The following is a 24957-nucleotide window of genomic DNA, read 5'->3' on the forward strand; positions in this document are numbered from 1 at the left end:
ACTAGGTATTTACCCAAAGGATACAAAAACACTAATTCAAAGGGATACATGCACCCCTATGTTTACAGCAGCATTATTTACAATAGCCAAGATATGTAAGCAGCCCAAGTGTCCATCAATGGATGATGGATAAAGAAGGTGTGTTATATATAGACAATGGAATATTACTCAGCCATAAAGAAGAATGAAATCTTGTAATTTGCAATGACATGGATGGAACTAGAGAGTATAATTTAAGCAAAATCAGGCAGTCAGAGAAAGAGAAATACCATATGATTTCACTCATATGTGGAATTTAAGAAACAAAACAAAGGAGCAAAGGAAAAAAAGAGAGAAAGACTCTCTATATAAATATAGACTCTATATATAAATAGACTCTAACTATAGAGAACAAAGTGATGGTTATCAGAGGGGAGGTGGGTGAGGGGATGGGTGAGATAGGGGATGGGGATTAAGAAGTGCACTTGTGATGAGCACTGGGTGTTGGCTGTAAGTGTTGAATCACTATATTATACATCTGAAACTAATATAACACTGTGCATTACCTAACTGGAATTAATATTAAAACTTAAAATATTTTTTAATTAAAAAAATAAACGGGAAAAGTGGAAGAGAAGACAGTGAGCTTAAAAAGTAATAAATTATTTGGAGTAAAATTGAACACTTCCATAAATGGTTACTGAGGCATGCTAGAAGATCATAGTTATGAATGGGTAGATAGCAACAACCTCTAGTGATTTGCATTCTTTGAAGAGAGAAGCCAGAGGAGTCCCACAGCTGTAACCAGTTCTAACCAGTCTGTCTGATTATGTTCTAACCAGTCTGTCTGATTATGTAGGCAATTAAATTTAGAGGCATTTCAGCTCAAACCAGTTAAGAAATAATAAGTCATTCAGATAAATAAAAGGTTTGATTATTGTACTCGTACATTATATTTGGATAAACGTTTTATGATATAAAGGATAGACCTTAATGATATTGTTTCTTCATTGTTTCTTCAAACTCATGGTTTGATTAAATTCATCCATTTATTCATACAACAAACTGAGTCCTTATAGATGTGTACACACTGTGCTAGAAACAAACAAAATTAAGAACATTGTCCCTGCCAGCAAGGCACTTAACCTAGTTAGAGAGACAGGCACAGAAATGGAAACTCAGACAACAATGTGGGACATGAAATAATAGAGAAGTATACATGTATAGAAAGATAAGAAAAGACACCCAATCCAGTGTGGAGCAGGAAGGAAGGAAGAGGAAAGAAAGAAATCAAGAAAGGCTTCTAGAACAGTGGTGCCTGAACAGAATATTAACAAGCCTGGCTTCTCCTTCTATACATTTTCTAGATTATGAATAATGTATTTTTTATTCCTCCTTTAGCCAAGTCCCGAAGGCTGTGAATTCAAGAGATAAGAACTAGAAATAACTGGAAAACGTAAGAGGGCATGCATAGTTCTACAAAAATAATGAGGCATCTCCAAACCAGCAGGAGAGGTGACGTGGAGCACTGTGCAGCTTTATAGAGGTGATTCAGTGTTTGAAGCCTCTGCAATGTTTGCACATTATCCCAGGAGTGAGGCTGCTCAGGTGTCTGATCAAAAACATATTGGGGCATCAGTAAATAAGTATCACTGCCATGAGATGATATGGTTGTTCTTGTTCTTCAGACTCCCCAGTGCTAAAGAGCTCCTGCAATCACTCACACCTACAGTAGATATTACATTTAGAATCAGAAAGTGGGCACTAGAAAAAGAATCCTCAAGATCATAGTGTAAACATTTAATTGACAGAGAAGGAATCTGAGAGAAAACCTGCTTGCCTGAGGTCATGCAGCTATTTACTGAGATGAAACCTGGATTCAGGATGCAGGTCTCAGTCATTTATTTATTCATTTAAAAAAATAAATGAGGGCACCTGGGTGGCTCACTTAGTTAAGCGTCTGCCTTCAGTTCAGGTCATGATCCCAGGGTCCCTGCTCAGCAGGGAGTCTGCTTCTCCTTCTGTCCTCCCCGCCGCCCCATCATGTTCTTTCTCTCTCCAATAAATAAGATCTTCTAAAAAAAAATTAAATGATATCTAAGTGCCTGGCTCTGTGCTGGGTACAGAGTATAAAATTTAGACTCATTGACACATCCCTACTCTCTCCCATCCAATCTCCTGCCACAGATTTCATATGGTTTCACTCATACTTATACTTCAGATATATCTTCAAAATATAAATACTTCTAATAAAACATAACCCCCATATTATTTCACTCAAAGTAATTTGCTAAATATCATCAAATATCCAGTTAATATTGAAAGTATCTAGTTATCATTGATGAGTTTTTCTGATTATTCATGCAAATTGGATCCAAATTAGATCAATAACATTGTGCAATAAAAACGTCTTTGTTACCATTATTTGTTGAGGAAACAAGGTCATTAGCTGGTAGAACTCTCCAGTCTGGATTTTGCTAATTGTAACCTCAGTGTTCATTTAACATATACCTCTACTTCTGATTTTTTAACTTCCATGAGCTAGTATTTAGATCTAGTAGCTTGATCACTTTCAGGTTCAAATTTTTTTGACAAAAATACTTCCCAGTGGCTTTGTATACTTGCTGTCACATTACTTCAGGAGACATGTAATGTCTGGTTGTCTTTCTGTGATGTTCAGATGAATCAGCAGGTGTTGTCAAACTGATCCATCCATTCTAAAATGCCAAGGGTGTTATGTTAGGTAGGAAGTGACTTTTAAGCTGTGACCTAAAAGATGAAAAGGAGCCAGTCATGCAGAGTAGAGGAAGAGTGTAGCAGGTGGAGGCCCTGAGATGACAAAGAGGTTGTCATATCCCCAGTCGCCCCTCTGAGGATCAGCGGAGCTTTTCTTTCTGTTCTCCACTACTCCCAGTAGCTCCCCAGTTTTCAAAAGGTGGAGGTGGAGAACCCTCTGCTTAGAGGTGTCAGGAACCAAGTGGTACTTTCAGGGCAGGTGGCCGCAGGTACACAACTTTGCTCTCCTGAAAATGCTTAGGAGCACAACTATTTTGACTTAGACTCAGAGACCTAGCTGAGAAAACAACCTGGTCTCTCTCATGACACAAACCAACCAGCCATTTTATTGAGTATGCTAGCATGGCAGAAATGTGCTTCTTAGGGTAACACTGGGCAATAGTTAAAGTGGTAAGGATAGATTTTGATCAGTAATGTATTATTACAATAGGGAAAGCGTCCAGTGCAAATTTAACTCAACTTCTTTATACAGAGGTGACTAGGCTTTTCAAAGGGATAATAAGGGAAGAGGCAGGAGAGTGAGGGGGTCTCAGTAGAATCAGGGCAGTGATAAATTACAAAAAGCTGGAAGGGGAGGTGGTCCCGGTAAAATGCATCTGGGTTTGCTAACTGACTTATAGAAATTAGAGTCTTCCTCGCCCACAGAGTCTGGGAGACAGGGGCCCCATCTTCAGATGTTGGCTGGAACAGAAAGTAAAATTTTTTCACAACCTTGAGTTTTCTGGGGCAGCACTTTAAGGGGGCCTAAGGTCATCCTAGAGATGTGGTCTTGAGCTGTTAGAAACTATGGTAGCATTTGTTCAGGTCTTTATAGGCCAACGTTGACAGGCCTAGTCAAGAAGAGGGTTCAGAGAAACATATCTGGAGTGTGGTCAAGGAGAGACTTTTTGTCAGTTGTCGTAAGTATCAAATGGGATACTGACCTGAAAATGCTTGAAGGAATGCAATACATCAGTATCAGTTGACACATTCATTTATATAGCCAATCATATCCCTTCTTATCCTTCAAAATGCTTATTAAAATTCTTCCTTACAACTGAGTTCCCACTACTAAACATTCTGCCACTCGGCGAGAATGATGTGGGAAACAAAGGCAGAAGAAAAATGATTAAATTTCCTTACTATTTACAGCCCGTTGACAAGTCCTTGCGCAGTGGCAGTATCTAGCCAATGAGGTTTATCCGAGACGCGATTATTGGTAATTGAAACAGGCAGAGTGAGATTCCTCTAAGGACTCAACTGTCTCAATGTTGACACTTTGCTAAGAGCAAAATTCAATCTTAGCTGGACCCCCAGGACCGTGTAGGTGTTCTTTAACATACAAAAATTCCTTTGGAAGCTCCCTTTATCTCTAACCCCTCCCCCCTCCAAACATATGGCCCACTGATATACATCTGAAGGGTCTCTTGACTGAGTGTTTACTAAACAACAATAAAGACCTTTCCTAACAATAGCTAGCCCCCTCAGGGCCCTAGAAACCTTGTTTCCAAAATACCTTGGAGGTTTGTTCTGTCCCTAAGCCCCTTCCCAATTTGCTAGTATATAATTGGCCACTCTTTATGACCCCATCGCAGCTCTTTCTGCCAATGGATCCTGTCCCTGTGCTTTAATTAAACCACATTTTTGCACCAATGACCTCTCAAGAATTCTTTCTTGGCCCTTGACTACGTGCTAGGTATTTTACATATATCATAACATTTCCTTCAAATACAAAGTTTAGCTACTTGGCCGAGGTCATACAGCCAGTGAGTGGCAGAGGCCAGATTCATACTCAACTCTGGTGATCGTTACCCAGTTCCATTAAACAAGAAACTCCTTTCATGTTTTAAATCGTTCAGCTAAAAGAAAACCAATTTATTCTTAACACACTGGACATGTTCATTGCCAAAAAGATTTTTTGTAAGAATCTTATATATGTGAGTTCTCATTCATTCTAACAAGATTCTAAGTTATTAGAAGGGCAAAGGTCAAGCTGTACACCTTTCAGTTTATGAACTCTTTCTTCAGCACCACCATGTATCATAGCATCATATTTAAGCCATTGCACCTGCCCTGAGGGAACTAGGGAACAGGATACAGAATAGTAAATGCTAACTGTGCAGTGCAGGAAAGAGATCAACGGTGAGTCAGGACAGTTGGGGAAGGTTTCAACGAAGATTAGAATTGAGCTCCATCTTGAGGATCAGCAGGATACTGACACTGAGAAGGAAACGAGCGGCACTCCAGGGATGAAGGTGAGAAGCAAGAACAGTAGAAGCTTATATATCTTTCAAAAGTAGTGTGTTCACTGTCACAGAGCTTGAGTGGCCAACGGTCGTTTATCCGCTGACATTACCGTAAAAGGAAGCTATCTTGGAAGTTTAAGGGTCTGAAGTAGAGGCTGTCGGAGGAGCCGTGCAGTAATTCACCAGCGATCCTGGCGCCTCTGGCGCCCCTTAGCGGGACTCTACAGTCCCACACTCGGAAACCTCCACAATTGAGGTGCATAAGCATTAGCCTCTCTATAATGCGTCGCCAAACTCTATGATCCTTGAGGGGGCGGGACGTTCACCTACCCGCCGCGCACGCGCGAAGCCCCTCTTGCCGCACAAAGACTGCGGGAGGAGGTGTCGGCGCAAGCGCTTTGAGTCTCCCAGAAAATAGGGTCATCATCCCGCCTCCTGGCGCAGGGAGGGCGGAGAGAGGCATGCGCTTAGAAGGCGCGGGACTTATTTCACGCTGGGGGTGGCGATGACGTAATGACAGAGGAGGAGGTGGTCAAGGAACGGAAGCCGGGAGGGAACTAGGGCGGAAGGGAACCAGGGCCGGGCTTGTGTTCGGAGCCTTGGCGGGGCAGGGGTTCCGATGTGGTCCCCGGAGCGGGAGGCCGAGGCCCCGGCCGGGGGAGACCCGGCGGGCCTACTGCCCCCCGAGTGGGAGGAGGATGAGGAACGCATGTCTTTCCTGTTCTCCGCCTTCAAAAGGAGTCGCGAGGTGAACAGCACCGACTGGGACAGCAAGATGGGCTTCTGGGCTCCGTTGGTGCTGAGCCACAGCCGCCGCCAGGGGGTGGTGCGCCTGCGTCTGCGGGACTTGCAGGAGGCCTTTCAGCGCAAGGGCAGTGTCCCCCTGGGGCTGGCCACCGTGCTGCAGGACCTACTACGGTGAGGGCGGGCCCGGGCCAGGGGGCGGGGGTGGCTCCCTGAGGGTACCGCGCCCAGCCCAGGGTCTGGACCGCAGGAGCGGATCTGTGTTTGTTCAGTACGCACAAGAGGACAAGAAGGAGGCTGGGTTAGGGGTGTGGAGGGAGAGGGAGACGGGGCATCGGGAAAATTGGGGGGCCAGGATTGTCCGATTAGATTAGATTCAGACGGTGGGAGGAGAAACCCGCCTGGCAGAGGTGACAATGACTTGTCTGGCTTGGAATCCCGTTGTGTAGTTATTTCGTGGGGGCTTCCAAATTTGAATTACCCTGGCACAGAAGGTCTGCGAGATAGGATTTATCGAACTAAGGAAGGTCAGGACTAAGAAGAGGGCAGTCGTGGGGGAGAGGCCTGTGGGGATCTTGCCAGCAGCCCTCAGCGCAGGTCCTATGTCTGGCCTGTCTTGGCTTGTCCTTGCCACAGGCTGGTTGAAGCAGAGGACATGAAGCAGGTTGAGGGCTTTACTGGGTACCTTGGTGCTCTGAGAAGGTTCTGTAGGTGTTACTTGTGTGACAGGTGCAGGGTTTTGGAGATACCTGAGGCGGTATCATGGATATCTATTTAATAGATGTACCGCACTTAATAGTATGCAGGTACTTTGCATACACCATTCATCTGACCTCAGCAGTCCTGAGGGAGAGTTGATAGAATTATCCTCAGCAGACACAAGAGGGGACTGAGACTGAGATCAAGCAACTTACTCGAGGTAACACAGCTAGTAAGAGGTAATGCCAGGACTGGACCCCCTAGTCTCCTGATTCTAAAGCATTTGCAGATCACATTGTACATATGCTGAGAGGAGCCTAGCTAGCATAGTACGTCCTTCAGTGAATGCAAAAAGTCAACTTTGATGTGTTGCTTTGAGTTTGCTGCTCTTCCTGATTAAGAGGGCTCCCTTCTCCCCAGTACCTTTCCATTGGTTGACACTGATGGGACAAGCCATTTCTGAAAGTTACTGTTTCTGAGAAAGTGTACTGCGCCAAGTTGAAGGCCAAATGGTCTGGGTTCAAATCCTGGCACTGCCACTTGCTAAATTACATGCCCCTCTTTAAGCTTCAGTTTTGACCAACTATAAGATGATGATGATAATTGTCCTTAGGTTTATTGTGAGGATTTGAAACATATTCCTTACATAGCCCTTAGCACAGTGATTGGTCCATGGTAGGCATTCAGTAAGCGTAGCTGCTTCTTACCAGTACCGTAAAAGTGTTTATGTCCTATCTCCTAGCTTAGGAATAGCAGAAAACCTTTTCTCTGACCATCTTTGTATATTTCCTTATTTCCTTATTTCCTTTGTATATTTCCTTGCATTAACAGTGACCCATTATTGTTATTTTCATTTTATCATATTGAGCTTCATTTGTAAAAGGAAGTCTCAAGGTAGGCTTTGCAGCCTTAGTGGAGAGCTTGCATTTTGGAGCCAAGTTATAGTTTAGATTTGGCCTCGCTCACCTCAGTCCTTCAATTTTCTCCTTCACCAACAACAATGTCCATCTCACAGAGTTGTCGTGAGGCTTTCAGCTGGAGCATAAACAGTGCTGCTCCTAGTTGCTGGCACAGAGTAGGTACCTAAGAAATGGTGTTAATGATGATGATGATGAAATTGGTCTCTTGGGGGAAGGTGGGGACTGGAATGGGACACTGCATTAAGCCTACTATATGCCTTTCTCTTTCTTTGCCTGCAGTCGAGGGGAGCTGCAGCGGGAGTCAGACTTCATGGCCAGTGTAGACAGCAGCTGGATCTCCTGGGGGGTTGGAGTCTTCCTGCTGAAGCCCCTCAAGTGGACTCTTTCCAACATGCTAGGGGATAATAAAGTTCCTGCCGAGGAGGTGCTCGTAGCTGTGGAGCTGCTTAAGGTGGGTGCTCGGAAGGGCGAGGTCTGGCTCTCATCTGCGGTGATGACGGGGTCCTCCACGTTCCTGGGTGCATCCTTAGACAAAGAACGTCTTTTCTGCATGGTGACAGAGTTGATAACTGAGTTTATCTGACCTTTTGTAGCATTATTTAGTTGTTAGTTGGATTGTACATTTCAAAGGTGATCCTCTGTCTTGGACTTGTCTATAACATACAGTTGATTACTTTTTGTAGTTTTAGATATTAGTGATAAGCTAAAGTTTAGAAAATTCTTTGCCTTCTGTAGTTTACTGGTAAGAATTTCTCAGGATTTCTGAGGACCTTGTGACTTCAGCTTTGCCTTCTCTTAAATCAGCAGACCAGGTTCAGATTTCCTCCTCTGTGACTGTAACCCTCTCCCCTTCCAGCTCACTGATGGTCTTAGTTCCACTGAAGAGGCCACCAGGCCCTTGGTCCCTTCATGCTGTCCTGGTCGGTCAGCTTCCTCTTGGCCTGCCTTCCCTAGCCAGCCTAGAGCATGCACCCAGCTTCTGCGCAGCTCCCTCGGGCCACCCGAGACACCAGCACATCCACTGCCATAGATCAGTCCCACAGTCTGCCATCCCTGCTAGAGAAAATCACCCTGTCACCAAGACTGGGGTCCCTTTCACGGTGCCCAGCTCTAGGAGGGCCCTCACAGCCATTCCTCAGCCCAGTTTCTTGTCCTTTCCCAGCTCCCTCACACATGCCTTCCATACACCACCTCCATGGCTGCTGACGTTTCATTGAGAAGGTAGAATCATCTAAGTCAAGCCTTTAGTTGTCTGTCCTTCTACATCCAGTTTAACATCTTCTTTCTGAGCCTTTATTTCTCCGCAGGGTCGGAGGATGAGGTGTCTGTCTTCTTTTCCACATGGGCTCTTGAGTCTGTCTCTACCGTGCTGTTCCCTTGTCCCATCAGTCCCTCCTGATCTATATATTCCATCTCCCTCGCTTGGCGCTTTCCTTCCTCAGCCTCTAAACCCTCTCAAGTTTTTCCCATCACAGAATGACTCCTTTGTGGGACCTGGCCACTGTCTCGTTAGTGCTCTGTTTCTCTCCTTCTGGACCAAGCTTTGTTGTTACCACTGGCTGGCCTTCCAGTGCTCTTTAACCCAGTGCACAGCTGTTTCAACCCCACCACTCCACCAAAACTGCTCTGTGTGTACCTGTTTACAAAACTGACTGAACACCAGGTAGCAGGAGTATACCATAGATGGTACTTATTTTTGAAACTCACAGCCTAAGCCCAACCTCAGGACCTTTGCGTAGCCCCAGAGGCTTCCACACAGCTGGAGCCAGCTAAGCGTCTTCATCCCTTATCCCAACAGAAGCTCCAGTTTCTCTTCACCTTGACAGACCCCCAACCCTCTCTACCTCAGATTGAGGTGGAGGTCTCCAAAATCTATCATCTCTCCCTGTCCCTCACGATTTGAGCAGCATGTGTCTGCTTCAAGGGAAGGGCTCTTTCCCCTCCCCAACCCACATGATTATCCTCCCACCCAGTGCCCTGACCTCCAGGACGTAGCCAAGGCCATGCAGAAACTACAGGATGGTTTGTGTGGTTCTGGGCCAAGCTCCATTCGTCTTTGCAGTCTTTTACTTCAAGTGTTTTCCAACCTGAAACAAAGGGAGGTAGACTCATTTATCCCCACAGATGTGGTTTTGGATTCATAGTCTTTTGAGAGCAAAGGCAGAGATGGGGGTGAAAGTGGAATTAATAACATAGATCTTGGGGCACCTGGGTGGCTCAGTCGGTTAAGCGGCTGCCTTCGGCTGAGGTCATGATCCCAGGGTCCTGGGATCAAGCCCCGCATCGGGCTCCCTGCTCGGCGGAGAGCCTGCTTCTCCCTCTCCCTCTGCCTGCCTCTCTGCCTACTTGTGCTCTCTCTCTCTCTCTCTCTGTCAAATAAATAAAATCTTAACAAATAATAATAATAACATAGGTCTTCCAAGAACCAACAATAATTTTTAACTGCAGGGTAGTTTAATCTTATTTAAGTAGAAAAATAAATCTCTCTCTGCAACAGCATGGTACTGTTCACTCTAGACCCAGTTTACATCACAAAACAGAGCGCTTAACACTCAAGCTCATTCTGTTACATCTGCTTTCAAATATATGGTGACTTCACTGTTTTCTCCTGGGATGGAACCTTGTTTCCCTGTGTGAGACTGAAGAGTCTTATCAGGATATTTTTATAAAATAAAGCCTACTTCTGAGGTAAATTGATTTTCCCAAGTCTAGACACACAAAGCCAGTAACTTTATTTTATTTGAAAAAATACAAAAAAAGTAAAAATTGCCCCTAAGTTTTGCTATTTAAAATAACTATACAAAGAAACGAACGTTTCCTTTCTGTTCATCCCATTTCCATCTCTTTGGGTGCGTTCCTTTCTGTTCGTGTGTGCGCACACATGCGTGCTCGGGTCTTCATGGATTTTCTTATGGACCTTGTCCCACATCGTTGTATGTTGCTTTCTGTTTTATTTTGTTGTTAGCATTTACTGCTTCCTGAAAATATTATTTGCTTGTTTACTGATTTATAATCTGTCTCTCCTACCAGAAGGGAGAAGTTCCATTGGCTCTGGGACTCTGGGAACAGCGCCTGCTACATAATAGAGAGTCAATAAACATTTGTTGAATAAATACATGAATGTACACATACATACAAAAACATGCATGCACACACACTCCATTTTTTCCAGAAATAGAATCTTACTTTACTTATTGGTCTGCAACCTGCCTTTTTTTCTTTACACTACAATATGTTATGAGCATTTTTCCAGGCCCCTACATAATATAGATCTACTTCATTCTTTCGGATGGCTGCATAATAGTCTATAGATACACCACAACTTAAGCAATAGTTACCACAGAGTTGGATGTTTAAGTCATTCCAATTTCTCTATTACAAAAAAAAAAAAATACTTCTTTGACAGCCTTGTGTATACATCTATGTACTTCTATTTTTATTTTTATGGAGTTGATTTCTAGAAATGCATATGTACAGAAATTGCCAAATTACTTTTCAGAAGTTTGTACTAATTCACACGTTCATTAAAGTGTTCAGTCTCCCCACATCCTTGCCAGCACTGGATAACATGAGTCTTTGAAATTTTGCCAATATGATGAACAAAAATGATGCTTCCTATTTGGGATTTGAGCAGCCTTTTCCCTGTCTGCTGTCCATTTACAAATCCCCTTCTGTGCATTGCCTGTTTATATCTTTTGCTTGTTTTTATATTGGAGTGTTTGTCCTTTATAATTAGGAGTTTTTTTTAATGTATTAGGGGTAGATATATATATATATATATATATATTTAGTGTTAGGGATGTAAATATTGTTTTCTGGTCTCTTTTTTGCTTTTCATTTTTATTTATGATGTCTTTTACCATAGAGAAGTTTCCATGTTTCTATAGTCAGATCTCTAAAAATTTTCTTTTATGGCTACTGAATTTCTGGTCTTGCTTACAAAGGCATCCCCCACTTCAAGGATAATTAGATTTTTAAAATATTTTCTCATGGGCGCCTGGGTGGTTCAGTTGGTTAAGCATCCGACTCTTGATTTCGACTCAGGTTGTGATCTCAGAGTCATGAGATTAAGCCCTGCGTTGAGCTCTGCGCTCTGCGGGGAGTCTGTTTAAGATTCTGTCTTTCTTTCTGCCCCTCCCCCCACTCCATCTTTCTCTCAAATAAATAAAATCTTTAAAAAAAAATGTTAAAAAATATTTTCTCAGGGCACTTGGGTGGCTCAGTCGGTTAAGCATCTGCCTTTGGCTCAGGTCATGATCTCAGGGTCCTGGGATCGAGCCCCACATGGGACTGCTGCTCAGCAGGGAGTCTGCTTCTCCCTCTGCCTCTGCCCCTCCCCCCATCCCCCTGCTTGTGCTCTCTCTCTCTTTCTCTCTCTCAAAAATTAATAAATAAATAATCTTTTCTAAAAAAATATTGTCTCAATTTAAATTTCAGTAATTTGGCATTTGTTTTTGTATATCTGGTAAGGAAAAACGATTTTTTTCCAAACAGATAGCCAATTGTCTTAGCATCTTTTTTTTTTTTTTTAAAGATTTATTTTTCTCTTTGAGAGAGAGAGCCCACACGAATGGTGGGAGGGACAGAGGGAAAGAAACTCATGCTGAGCGCAGAGCCTGACGCGGTACTCAATCTCAGGACCCTGAGATCATGACCTGAGCAGAAATCAAAAGTCGGACACTCAACCAACTGAGCCACCTGGGCGACCCAACATTGTTTATTAATGTTGTTTACCATTCATCTGTTGGTGTGGACACCACACTGTTCTTACTACAGTAGTTTCATAGTAAGTAATATTATCTGACAAGGCAAATAAATCAAATGAAAACTTTAATCTCTATCGTATTAGACTCTTCTGTTGCCTTTGACACTGTTGACCACTCACCTCTTAAAATTTTCCATTTCTTTGATTTTAGGGTCATTACACCGTGGGTTCTCCTTGGCTCTCCCTAAGTGGTGCTCTGGGTCTCTTTTGTGAGTTCCTTCATCTCTTAAACATTGGTCTTCCTTCAGCTTATTACTTTGTTCTCTGCGTTTCCTTGGGTAACTCGTTTACACTTGGGATTTGAGTTACCTTCTATATGCTTGAGGACTTTCAGCGTTATATATCCTGTCCTGGTGTCTCCTTTGAGCTTCAGATTTTATATCCAGTTATCTGCTGTACGTATCTTTTTGGATGTACCTGAGGCATCCCAAACAACATGCCCAAAATGGAATGTTTTGTCTTTCCTATAGAATATGCTTTTCCTTCTGTGTTCTTGCTGTTAATTAATAGCATCACATCCACCTGGTCACTCAAGCCAGACCCCAAGAGTCATCCTGGACTCCTCTTTCTCCTTCCACCCCATGCCCAGTTACTAGGGACTGCCTGTTTTATCTTCTGGATTTTTCTTGAACCCATCCCTTCTCTGTCCCTATCACCACTGCCCCGTTCAGTCCCTACTAGTCTCTTGCATAAATGGTCTCCCTGCCTCTAAGCCTAGCTCCTACAATCCATCCTTTCCCACTTGTTAGCTAGATCTCTGTTAATCCAGCCTTGCCCTTTCCCTTCCACGACTACCCACCATCTGCAGGGAAAGGATAGCGAAGAAGATACTACAGCTTGTATAAGAGAGAAGTGCTCCTGCTCTCTCTCTCCCCTTCCTGTCCACATCCATAAACACCATATTGACTCATACTCTATGCCATTGCTCATGACCATCCCCCTTCCTGAGATACTCTTCCCACTTACTTTACCTAGGAACTTACTCAACCCTTCGGAATTCTGCTCAACAACCAATTGTCCCCCCCACAAGCAATCTCTGAACTCCTGGCTATTCCTTCCACAGATTTTCACAGCACTCTGTGCATACCTCAGTAAGTATTTCTTATTTGCGGAAGACTGAGAGAGTAATTTCCATGTAGGAAGAACACAGTGGCATTGTTTCTTGAAACTTATATTAGGCTCCTCACAAAAGCCCTATCCCACTTCATTGTCACATACTTCTCTCTTGAGACTCTTTGTAGACTCAGTAATGTTCTTGTTTGCATTATTGCCAGTTGGCATAAAAATGGAGAGACCAGCATTGGAAGGGAATTTGGATGTCATCTCCTCCACCTTCTTCAGTTTGTGAGAGGGATGCTGAGGACCGGTGAGACTGACTGGTCCGGGGCCACATAGGCAGAGCTGAAAACCAGGCCTCAGCTCTCGGTCATGGCTGTGCCACCACCCCACCTTGGGCTCCTCCTCCTTCCCCTGGGCTGGGAGACCCAGAAACATAAAGTCCCACATGGACATGCAAGCACGGAGCTGGCTCCCGATACACATATCATCTACCTCCTTTCATCTGTATACACCAGACTTCCCTCTGAGGTTTAGAGAAGAAACCTAGAAAGTTCTAGAAAAAGTTCAAGTTTCTTTTTCCTTTTCCAAAGCTGCTGCGTTAGGGGCGGCAGGGCCAGTGCTCCCTGCCCTTGTCTTGCATGATCCTGGTTTGGAAACACAGGGTCAGGGCGCACGGGGCTCCGTGGGCAGTGGCCAGGCGTGTAAGCACATTTGCCTCCCCTGCAGGAGAAGGCTGAGGAGGTGTATCGTCTGTATCAGAACTCCCCTCTCTCCTCCCATCCTGTGGTGGCCCTGTCAGAGCTGAGCACCCTCTGTGCGGGCTCCTGTCCAGACGAGAGGACCTTCTACTTGGTGTTGCTGCAGCTGCAGAAAGAGAAGAGAGTCACAGTTCTCGAGCAGAATGGGGAAAAGGTACGGAAGTCCAGCTGTTCATTCACTGGCTCCCCGATGGCTTATTAAGTGCATACTGACGTGCCTGCGGGCATTCCTGCCTGGGGATTTCTCAACATTTGTGGTAGGGGCCCCAGTAATTTGTCCCTGTCCCTCAGATTGTGAAGTTTGCCCGAGGGCCACATGCCAAGGTCTCTCCTGTCAACGACGTAGATGTTGGGGTATACCAGCTGATGCAGAGTGAACAGCTGCTCTCGCGCAAAGTGGAGTCCTTGTCCCAGGAAGCAGAGAGGTAACTACCCCTGAGCTGAGCACCCTCTAACCCCCACCCTGGCTGGCCCTCACAGCAGCAAAGCATTGGTGCCTGTGGGCTCCCTTCAAAAAAAAAAAAAAGGTGGTGGTTGTTTTTTTTTAATCTTCCTAATTACAGAGTACTAACTGCTCAGTGCAGCAATCTTGCAAAAACAAGACTATCACAAAGGAAAAAAAAATGAATTTTAATTCTTCCCCCCAGGATTACATCTGTTAGCATTATGTTTATCCTCCTCCGTGCCAGTATCCTTTTAACCAGTGTTTGTCGAGCCAGGCCTTGTCTTAGGGAGTTAGGAATACCGTAGTGAACGAGGCAAGTTCTGCCTTCCAGGCTCTTTCTGAGGGATTCCTGCTCTTCCCCTTAGATGGTGAGGACACCCCTGCTAAAGGTACATGAACACTTCTCCGTAACATAGGGTATATGGACATTGAATTAAAATGCCCACTCCTTACAGTGAGAGAGACCCAACATTGTTGGGAAAGCCAGGGAATACGTCCAAGGCCACTGTTGGTGTTAAGAATTGATTCCTTCTCTCGTGGCTCCTGAAATGGGACTGTGTTGTTAAGGTGCCTTGTTGGCATGTTCTCCTTCCCTGGAGGCTGAAACAGCTTATCCTTGGCCAGTTTGCCTTTGTCGCGTGCATATGTTCAAGTTTATATCTCAGCTTGCTGCGGGAGTTTGCCAGTGGGCTCTTGGGCATCGTTTTTCTGGCCATTGGGTAGAATTGATTTGATTTTCAGATTTGAAAGTACCTTAATTAAGTGGGACTCTCGGGGATTATTCAGGACACTGCCGTCCTGCGCCATAGTCGTCTTGATCTGTCCCCTGTGTTTGGTAGGTGTAAAGAAGAAGCCCGCCGGGCATGCCGAGCAGGAAAGAAGCAGCTGGTGAGTTTTCCCTCTTCCCCTCCAGTTGTGTACCTGTGCCTTGGGCTGGCAGTGGGTGGTGGTGCCCCAGCGGTTCAGAGGAGAGCTTGGGGCACGAGGGGAAACGTCTGCAGGTGGTCCGGGTACCACAACTTGCTTTACAAATGAGAGAAGAGGAGGAGGCCTGGGGTGGTCTTACCACTGAGAAAGCCTTGCTTCCTCTGGCCCTCTGGCCCACCTGACCAAGTCTCCATGCGCCCCTAGGCACTGAGGTCTCTCAAGGCCAAGCAACGGACAGAGAAGCGCATCGAGGCCCTGCATGCCAAGCTGGACACTGTTCAAGGCATCCTGGACCGGATCTATGCCTCGCAGACAGACCAGATGGTAGCCACCACCCCTCTGCTCCAGTATCTGGGCCGTCTCGCCGGCATACACTCCTCAGTCCCTGCACTGTGGCTATGCTGTTTGGAGGAGGCTTGGGTTTTTTTCAGGGTCGGGTTGGGAGTCTGCTTCTCCTGTTGGGAAGTTTTGGCCTCGGTGAACATGGGATGAATCAAGTGCGGGTGGTTAAAAAAACCCCAGAGTTATCGTTCGGAGATGACATGATATTGGTATGTATTTTGCCCAGTGTTCTTCATTTGCACTGATAACTCTGCTTTCTTTTTAGGTTTTCAATGCTTATCAGGCCGGGGTAGGAGCACTAAAACTCTCCATGAAGGATGTCACAGTGGAGAAGGCAGAGAGCCTTGTGGATCAGATCCAAGAGGTACAGGAAGGGGCCAGGGAGGAGGAAGAGCTACAGAAGGAAGTTACTAAGGGCAGGTGTGACTTTGCAGCGCTTCCTCTTTCCCCAAACTGTACTCTTTCCCTTGGGCACTTGAGGAAGATTGTCTTGATTCTCAGACAGGGCAGCATGACTTGGTAACCCTGAACATTGAGCCCGAAAGGCCAAGACTCCCAGAGGTGCCACTCCGCGTTCAGGGCCTTGTGCTTTTCTCTTACAGCTGTGTGACACCCAGGATGAAGTTTCTCATACTCTGGCTAGCGGGGTGACCAATGGCTTAGGTGAGTTGACAAGACAGTTCTTTTCATCCTTCCTTCCTAAGAGGCCTTCCCTTCCTTGTGCTGTGATGGGTTGGATCATAGATCTCCTCCTGGTGCAGGCAGGGCTCTCCTCTCTGGGGCTCACCCCCCTTGGTAGACTGTACCATTAACCTCTCTGGGCTGTAGCGACCTTGACTCACTAGACTTCCGACTGGAAGATCCTCCTTTAATGGCAAGGGGAAGCAGGGTCAGTTCTGTGGTGTTAGCAGAATATATCCCCATGATGACTTAGCTCTGTGTGTGGGAAAAGAGTATTTGCTTGGAGATGCCCTCTGCCTCCTGACTCATATGACTTTTCTGACCTACAAGGAGGCCTGGACATCTTTTATAAAGCTAAGCTGAGTTATGCCGTCCTCCATCCTTGACTCATGAATGCATTTGCTCCCTGGACTTTATATGTCCTCATGCCATCTTTTCTTTCCAGATTTTGACAGTGAGGAACTGGAGAAGGAACTGGACATCCTTCTTCGGGATACCACCAAAGAACCTTTGGATCTGCCTGAAAACCCCCCTGAGACATTTTATACCAACAGTGTGCCTAACCCTAGGATCTCGGACGCTGAACTTGAAGCTGAACTTGAGAAACTGTCCTTATCAGAGGGAGGTATGGAGCTATACTCCCAGGGTTGCCGGTGGGCATGGGGCCCTCTGGTTGACAGTAGCCCGCGTAGGGTTGGTGAGTTCCAGCCCCAGTACTCAATTTGCCAGGGTACCAACCCTGTGAGGGAGTTGCGGGCTCATTATTTATGTGAAGACTCGACCCCTTAAACACTGGGATGCTTTTCATCCTAAAGGTCTGCCTGCTGTGGAATTCAGTCATTTCTTCTCCTTACAGGTTTGGTCCCAAGCAGTAAATCTCCAAAAAGGCAATTGGAACCGACTCTCTAAAGCCATTCTAGGACCCTCAAGTGAAGGACCCTCGTGTAAAAGAGAGACCAGGCTTGTGTGTGTGTGTACATAGTTATTTAAATGAGAAACTCTCAGAATTTGTTGGGAAGAGGAGGAAGGAGAGCTACTCTGATATCTTGGATGCTACCACTCACCACAGGACAGATGTCATTTCTGGAAGCGTGCTCGCAAGGCGTGCTCCCAGCTGGTGTCATGGACCTGCCTTCTCATCTTTATAGTGCCACAATTTATACGGTTCCGTGTTTGACCTGTCGTCTCTCATAGCCTGCAGTTCTTGCCATTGGCTCAGTTAGGTTTGTCTTCACCCGCCAGCTTTGTTCCAGCCAATGAAGGTGAAAGAGTTGCAGCTTTGCCAAATCAAAACCATTCCCTTCTCCCCACCCCACTGCTTTTTCCCGAGGACTTTATTCTGTCTGTAAGGTCAAGTAAACAACTTGTTCCAGTCCTACTCTGTTTTCGTTGGTAACTCGAGGAAGGAGAATCAAACAGCTGCCATGTTATGGAGGAACGTACAGTGTGAAAGGTTGTTCTGTGGGGTCACTGGCCAGATTCTCCAGGTGTTCAGAAAAAGAGGTCACCCCTGAGTGTCAGAGTCACAACAGCTGGTCAGGGGGCTTGTGTAGTTGGTGGACGCTGCTGCCTCTTCCATCTTACGCAGAAGATCTGCGGACTGGAGAGTTATTCTGAGTCTTCTGAACTTGAGGGGGAGAAGCCCAGGTGACTATAGGGCCCCGGGAGTCCAAACTCCAGATTTTTGTTAACAAGGCACAATATTTGCCTTGCCCCCATCATGGAATAACTTAACATATAACTTAAATATGTGTATCAGAACAAGCCACACAACCACACACCTCCCCTTCTTGAGCCTGGCACACAACAACAGGTTCTTGGTTTGAACTTCAGAAGCATTTCACTTTGTAGCCCATTGCTCAGGGCAGGGGATCTGAGCCAGGATGTGCAATAGAAGCAGAAGATTGTGGCCTTCCGCCATGTCTGCCGTGTGCTTCCCCTGTCCTGCACCACACCTGGCCTGCCTCCTGACGCCCTGTCCGTCGCCTGGGGAGGATGGTACGCGGGGGGGGCGGGCAGAGGGCAGACAGGAGGGTCTGAATGTTCTGGCAACAGGGAGAAGAAAGGAGGACAGGCCACTGCCACTCTGCTGCCACAGTACAAGTCTTCCTGCCTGGAGCCCTTTGCCCTGTCCCTCCTCGAGGTGGTGCAGAGCCGAGGGAAAGAATTTGCTCCAGGCCAGGAGCACGAATTACTGTTCAATTTCTCTCCTGCTTGACCTCGGTAAACTGAAATGTTGGGGGTGAAGAGAAACAATCACTATTTTTTCTTTTTTATCTGGTAAATAATTAAAAGAAAAAATCCGAGTGCCTGTCCTTGTCTCTTCTTAGGTTATACAGAGTTTCTTGCGCCCTCATGCCAACCCACTCGCGCCGGCAGCACAGACACACTCCAGGTTTTTGGCTGATGGCCGCGGGAGGACGAAGGAGTTGCAGAGTGTGAGTGCCGAGCTGGGCGCTGCCGACCGCTCGCTCTCACACCGACGCCCTTCCTGTTCCGGGCGAGGAGGCGTTCTTTGAAGGGCCTGGGTTCGAGGAGGGTGCCGTCATCTTGTTGATTATTTCCCATGGCCTGTTCTCTCTCAATCCCTCTGCCTATGTGACCGTACCATAGTTTAGTCCGGCTCAGTGCTGGCTCGGTGTTCACTCAGCGCCTGCTACGTGCCCGGTGTTTGCAATGGCGGGCGGGGAGGCTGGGTGCAGAGCTCGGAACAGGCTGGAAGGTCTGCCGTAGCACTGGGTTCGCAGCTCTAGGGGAGTCAAGGAGCCCAGAGCAGAAACAGCTTGGACACTGAACCCCGTGAAACAGGCCAAGTGCTCTGAGGAAGGCGTGTCATAGGGGTCAAAACGAATGACCTGAACTTTGTGCATCTCTTCTTACCTGGTCTCATGTTAATTTTTATTTCTCACTGGTCGGAGCTGCTGAGGAGTCCTCGTTGAAATGTTTTAGCCTGGTCCCTTGCTGTGCTGGAAGAAACGAGAGAATGTTGAGTCTGGGTAGGCTCAGAGAGAACAAGGAGCCGTTGGCTGGTGCTGGGTGCATTTCTGCACGTGATCCCCGTGGGGGCCTGAGTCCTGTGTCAGGATTCTCTCCTCTTGAAGGAATGGGATTGGTTTATTAAGGGAACTGGTGAATTTTCTTAATGTGTGGAGCTATATCGGGCCCAGATGAATCAGGCTCGCATACTGCCCTGTTAAAAGTGGAGTACCCTTCAGGGTACAGATAAAGAGCTAAGGAAGTTCCCAGAATAAATACTTGAAGGTGGAGGGCTTCACTGAAGAGATGACATCCCAAGCTTTATTTCCCTTGAGTATTTTCTTGGGTGTTCAAAGTCTTGTAAAGCAATCTAAGTGTTAAAATATCTATCCATCATTCTGCTAGGAACAAGTAGGGAAAGAAAATACGAATCAGGGAGTGACTGGTCCTGAGCGCAGGAAACCTAGCTCCCGTTCTTGCCTCAGCCACTAATGAGTTGTATGGCTCTGGGCCCGCAAGCCTCTCATTTCTCATCTGCAAAGTGAAGCAGACAAGAGGACTCCTGAGATTCTGACTGTCTTAGTCTCCCTGCATGTGGTCTGCCTCTCCTTACTCCTGAACACCCGGCTGCCTTGTGACGAGCCTGGAAACGTGGCTGGAGAGTCCGCAATCACTGCCTGCCAGGGGACAGTGTGGCAGTGTGCAGAGAGCAGGTGTGGGAAGAGGGGACACACTACCCATTTGGGGAGGTGGAAGGAAGGGGGGCAAGCAGCCGGGAGCTGGGTAGGCTCTCCAATCAGACACCTATTGTCAGAGGGATGACTTCTCACTGCCTGAAGGGCTGAGAGTCCAAGGCTGAGCAGCCAGCCCTGTCCCCTGCCCCCCGAAGAGGTGATGATATTCTGGTTCATGTGCTGGAAATGTCATCAAGACAATCTGAAAAGAGAAAGAACAACAAAGCTGTAAGAAAGCTGAGGCAACTGGGAAAGCTACTGACTCACAAGGAATCCAACCAAAGCTTGGCTTTGAGGTTTGTGCGTGAGTCTGACAACTTTCTTCGCTTTTGAGGGATTTTGTTTTCCCCGCCAATCTCTCATTCTTACCGCCACCATCTCATTTTTATTCAAGCTGCAGCGCCTCTTTGGGGAAAGTGTGGTTCCCGTCCTCCTGCACTGAAGCAACACATCATCACAGACACCTCGGACAGGAGGAGAGCCGGAGCCCCGGCAAGTGGAGGCAAAGCCTCCGTTTTACAGATGAGGACACTGAAGCGTAGGTGACCTGCCCAGGGTCACAGAGCTGGCCGGGGAATTTAGGCTTCCAACTCAGTATTCTCTCCGTTAGAACAGACTACTCTTTTTTTTTTTTTTTCTTTTTTTAATTTTATAGAACAGGCTACTCTTAAAACGGACTTTCAAAAACGATGTAACTCCAAAAGCCCTTCCTGCGGCTGGTGGGTGGTGTGTATTAGCGCTTTGGGCTGGCAGACGAGCTTCCTTCAATTCTCAGTGCTATGATGACACAGACGTCTAGGGATCGAAAATCCCCTCTCAAGAGATACCAGCTGGCCAGTGTCCAATTTTTAGGGAACTCAAGGACAGTCTTGGCATTGTTCCTTTGCTGATATTAACCATGAAGGTAACTCTTTTGACTTGTATTCTGTAGCAAAAAACATCATCTGTACCAAAAACAAATCCCAGCCATGGGCTACACAGCACTTTCTAAAGGAGCCAGACTCAGAATCCTTGCAAGATAACCAATGGTGTGATTAGATGACTTGTACCCCCAAAAGCACCCGGTGAACTACAGTGTGGATGGAATCTCAGCTAGTGGATTTCTATCCCTGTGAACGGTATAATGAATGTAGGCTGGCTTCCTGGGTTATCACATTATGAGGTAGCCTAGAAACTTCCTTATACATGTGGGAAGAGTAAAATCTAACTATTCAAAAATATCCCATGCGGGGCACCTGGGTGTCTGCCTTTGGCTCAGGTCATGATCCCAGGGTTCTGGGATCGAGCTCCCCATCAGGCTCCCTGCCCGGTGGGAAGTCTGCTTCTCCCTCACCCTCTCCCTCTCCCACTCCCCCTGCTTGTGTTCCCTCTCTCCCTGTGTCTCTCTCTCTCAAATAAATAAAGTCTTAAAAAAAAAATCATGCTGAAGTCCTTAACCCAGGAAAGTTAAAAATTAATCAACAGATTCACATGGTGTGCCTAGTAGGTGTGAGCTAACAAATCAGTGGAGGAAAGAAGGAAGTTTTAGATGGGTTCACTGCCCTGCAGGTACTTAAAGAAGAGGATACTTAGTTCAGACTGCCATAACAGCATACCACAGACCAGATGGCTTAGAAACGACAAAAATTATCTTGCAGTTCTGGGAGCTGGACGACCAAGATCAGAGTGCCTGAAACGGTCTGGTTCTGGTGAAGGCCCTCTTTTGGCTGCAGATAGCCACCTTCTTTCTTATATCCTCACTTGGTGGAAAGAGGGCAGGGGAGCTGTCTGGTGTCTCATTTTTATAAGGGCACTAATCCCATTCATGAGGGCTCTACCCTTATGACCTGATTACCTGCCAAAGGCCCCACCTCGTAGTACCAGTATATTGGGGCTTAGGATTCCAACATAGGAATTTTGGAAAGGACACAAACATTCAGTCTATAACAAAGAGTAATTCCATGATGTTAGCATGATGAAGGATGATTAGTACAGCACTAAGCATCTGCAAAGCAGGGGTTGGATGCGTCAGGAACAGAATGTCCAATCTTAGACTCTAGCTCCTATTTTAATGCAACAACAATAACAAAAAGCAATAGCTAACATTTATTGGGTACTTACTGTCTACCAGACACTATGTGTTGCAGACTGGATTCTCCAGAAGCAAACCTGGACCCAGAGTTTGGGGTATTAGGGCTCACCACCTGTGAAGGGAAAAGGGAAGAAGAAGATTGGGGAGAGGAAGAAGTCAATCCACGAGGCAAGCCCCCCAAAGCCTTGGCCACTCTGGCAGGAAATTCTAGAATGAGTTTGCCCATTACTGTCCCACGTCTGGCAGAAATGGCCAGGCCTTTATCCATCGCCACCCCTCTCCCTCAGTTATCAGATTCCCCTGGAAAGGGAGTGACCTCAACTGGGGCAGCTCTCTGCAGCTGGGGCAGCCCCTGAAGGAGTCAAAAGCTGGCTGGCTGGTGGCTGACCACGCCCCCTGCAGCTGGGCAGCAAATCCTTGAAGAGAGGCCAGGGCAGTGCTTCTCCATGACTTCCATGCTGTGCTAAACTCTTTGAATGTACTTAATCTCCAATGAGACAGGAACTATCATTTCACAAAGGAGTTAATGGAGGCTTAGAAAAGATCAGTAATTTGTCCAAGGTTACCAGTGGATGATTGGGATATTGTGATATATAAGAAGACATACATAGTCGGTCTTCATCCTGTTTTTGGCACAGAGATCCTAAAACCCTTGAAATTTCCTAAGTGATGAGAGTAGAAAGGGTTGTTGATATTCTTAACCAGCCCCTTTCAACCACACCTGAGTTTATGTGAATGAGATGACTTTTGGAAAACACCTAAGGATGGGGGCTGGATGCCAGAGGAACCAACCTTGTGATTAGAGGGTTAAAACTTTCAGTCCCGGGCGCCTGGGTGGCTCAGTTGGTTAAGCGACTGCCTTCGGCTCAGGTCATGATCCTGGAGTCCCTGGATCGAGTCCCGCATCGGGCTCCCTGCTCGGCAGGGAGTCTGCTTCTCCCTCTGACCCTCCCCCCTCTCATGTGCTCTCTCTCTCAGTCTCTCTCTCTCAAATAAATAAATAAATAAATAAATAAAATCTATAAAAAAAAAAAAACCTTTCAGTCCCTACACCCTCACCCCCCAACCTCTAGAGAAGGGAGTAGACCTGAAGACTGAGTACAATCACCAATGGCCAATGGTTTAATCAATCAATCAATTAATGAAGCCTCCATAAAAGCCCAAAAGGATAGGGTTCGGAGAGCTTGCAGGTTAGGGAGCCAGAATGCTTCCACATGTCACCATGCTGGGCCCTAAATGCCACGAGGCTAGAGCTCCTTTGTTCAGGATCTTACCCTATGTGTCTCCTCATCTAACTGTTGATTTGTGTCCTTTACTATCCTTTGGAATAAACCAATAATGTAATGAGTAAAAGGGTTTCCTGGGTTCTGTGAGCTGCCCTAGCAAATTAATCAAATCCAGGAAGGCTATCATGGAAACCTCGGATTTAGAATGACAGGTGACAACCCGGACTTGTGATTGCAACTGAAGCAGGGTGGCGGATGAGGGAGGTCACTCTTGCTGGACTGAGCTTTTAACCTATGGAATCTGATGCTGCCTCCGGGTAGGTAGAGTCAGAATTGAGTTGAATTGTAGGACACCCAGCTGGTGGCCAAGAATAGCTTGATGGTGTGAGGAACCTTCTCCCAACCCCTGCACAGTGGAAACTGGGTGTAGAACCCCTTTTAATGATGGAAAGAGGTTTCGGCTAGGTAAATCCAATTTTTGCATTTCTCTTTTACTTTTCCTCTCTTCTTCTGTTCTTATCCCAACTAAGGTAAAGGTTGGCTCTCACCCTGATCATCCTACCCATTTATGAAACTCAAACACATACAATCTTTTTTTTTTTTTTTAAAGATTTTATTCATTTATTTGACAGAGAGATAGAGAGAGAGAACAAGTAGGCAGAGAGACAGGCAGAGGGAGAGGGAGAAGCAGGCTTCCCGCCGAGCAGGGAGCCCGATGCGGGGCTCGATCCCAGGACCCTGGGATCATGACCTGAGCTGAAGGCAGCTGCTTAACCAACTGAGCCACCCAGGCGCCCCTACAGTCTTGATTTTTGTAAACCGACTGCAGCTTTTCTTCAGCTTTCATAGGAGTAAGTTCCTTTGGTTATGAGAGCACTGGAAGAGAAAAATCCCAGAAACCAGAACTGAATTTGTTTTTGTTTTCTATTTACCATAAGCACTTGCTAGAGCTTGGGGCGTGTAGTGGAGTGAGGGGGTGGGGGGGAGGTCCTTTTTAAGATGGAGCCAAATCTAAGCTGTCTTTACCAGTTTCCAGGATTAGCAGCGAAGGGAAGGCATCATCCTGGCCACTAGTGAGAGGATGACAGGAGCTGAGGTGAGAGTCCTTCTTGCATAGTTCTAATTCTCTGCCACTGGATTCTCTGGCGGCAGACCCCACAGATGCCTCCGTCACCTCACAAATACCACTGTGGCAACAGTACATTTCTTCTAGTCCTTCCAAGTCCAGCAAGGGGCTGTCGAAGGAAAAGGAGACCCTTCTAGAAGGAAAGGCTCCAGGGATGCGGTTCAGGGATCTTGAAAGTCGGTGCTGCCCGCCCTAGCTGCCTCTGTAGCACGTGAGGCTCGGAGGGGGCGGGGCTCCGGGGCGGGGCTCGGAGGGGGCGGGGCTCCGGGGGCGAGGCTCGGAGGGGGCGGGGCGCGGGCTCGCAGTGAGCTGCCCCGCGCGCAGCTGGTCGTCGGGGAGAACCGGGTCCAGCCCTTGGCTGGCGCTTTTCCTGGGACCGTTTTGACGCAGGCAGGGAGCGGAGCTCGGGGCTCTGGGAGCAAAGAGTCGGCGCCCCGGGGGAAGGAGGTGAGAGGGACCACTGTGTTCCGGGGAAGCCGGCGGG

General features: G+C 46.7%; 1 protein-coding gene across 2 annotated transcripts; it reads left to right on the forward strand.

Annotated features, from left to right (window-relative positions):
* The first annotated feature begins 5563 nt into the window (after positions 1-5563).
* Positions 5564-18630, forward strand: CHMP7 (charged multivesicular body protein 7). Of its 2 annotated transcripts, XM_021698792.1 has the most exons (10): positions 5564-5918; positions 7643-7814; positions 13914-14099; positions 14237-14370; positions 15230-15278; positions 15522-15641; positions 15925-16023; positions 16262-16322; positions 16786-16965; positions 17197-18630. In XM_021698792.1, exons 1-10 carry the CDS (start codon positions 5620-5622, stop codon positions 17247-17249), a joined length of 1353 nt encoding a protein of 450 aa, XP_021554467.1. In that variant the 5' UTR covers positions 5564-5619; the 3' UTR covers positions 17250-18630. The 2 variants fall into 2 exon arrangements, with proteins under 2 accessions (XP_021554467.1, XP_044768491.1); XM_044912556.1 differs by lacking the exon at positions 16262-16322.
* Positions 18631-24957: the final 6327 nt, after the last annotated feature.

This window comes from Neomonachus schauinslandi, chromosome 2, assembly GCF_002201575.2.
Source record: "Neomonachus schauinslandi chromosome 2, ASM220157v2, whole genome shotgun sequence".
NCBI lineage: Eukaryota > Metazoa > Chordata > Mammalia > Carnivora > Phocidae > Neomonachus > Neomonachus schauinslandi.

What these genes read in the sequence shown, in the direction of transcription:
- CHMP7 (XM_044912556.1), top strand. Translation starts at nt 5,620, where the DNA reads ATGTGGTCCCCGGAGCGGGAGGCCGAGGCCCCGGCCGGGGGAGACCCG. An exon ending in TTGTGGATCAGATCCAAGAG is followed by an intron (nt 16,024 to 16,785) that starts GTACAGGAAGGG and finishes TTTTCTTTCCAG; the next exon opens with ATTTTGACAGTGAGGAACTG. An exon ending in ACTGTCCTTATCAGAGGGAG is followed by an intron (nt 16,966 to 17,196) that starts GTATGGAGCTAT and finishes TTCTCCTTACAG; the next exon opens with GTTTGGTCCCAAGCAGTAAA.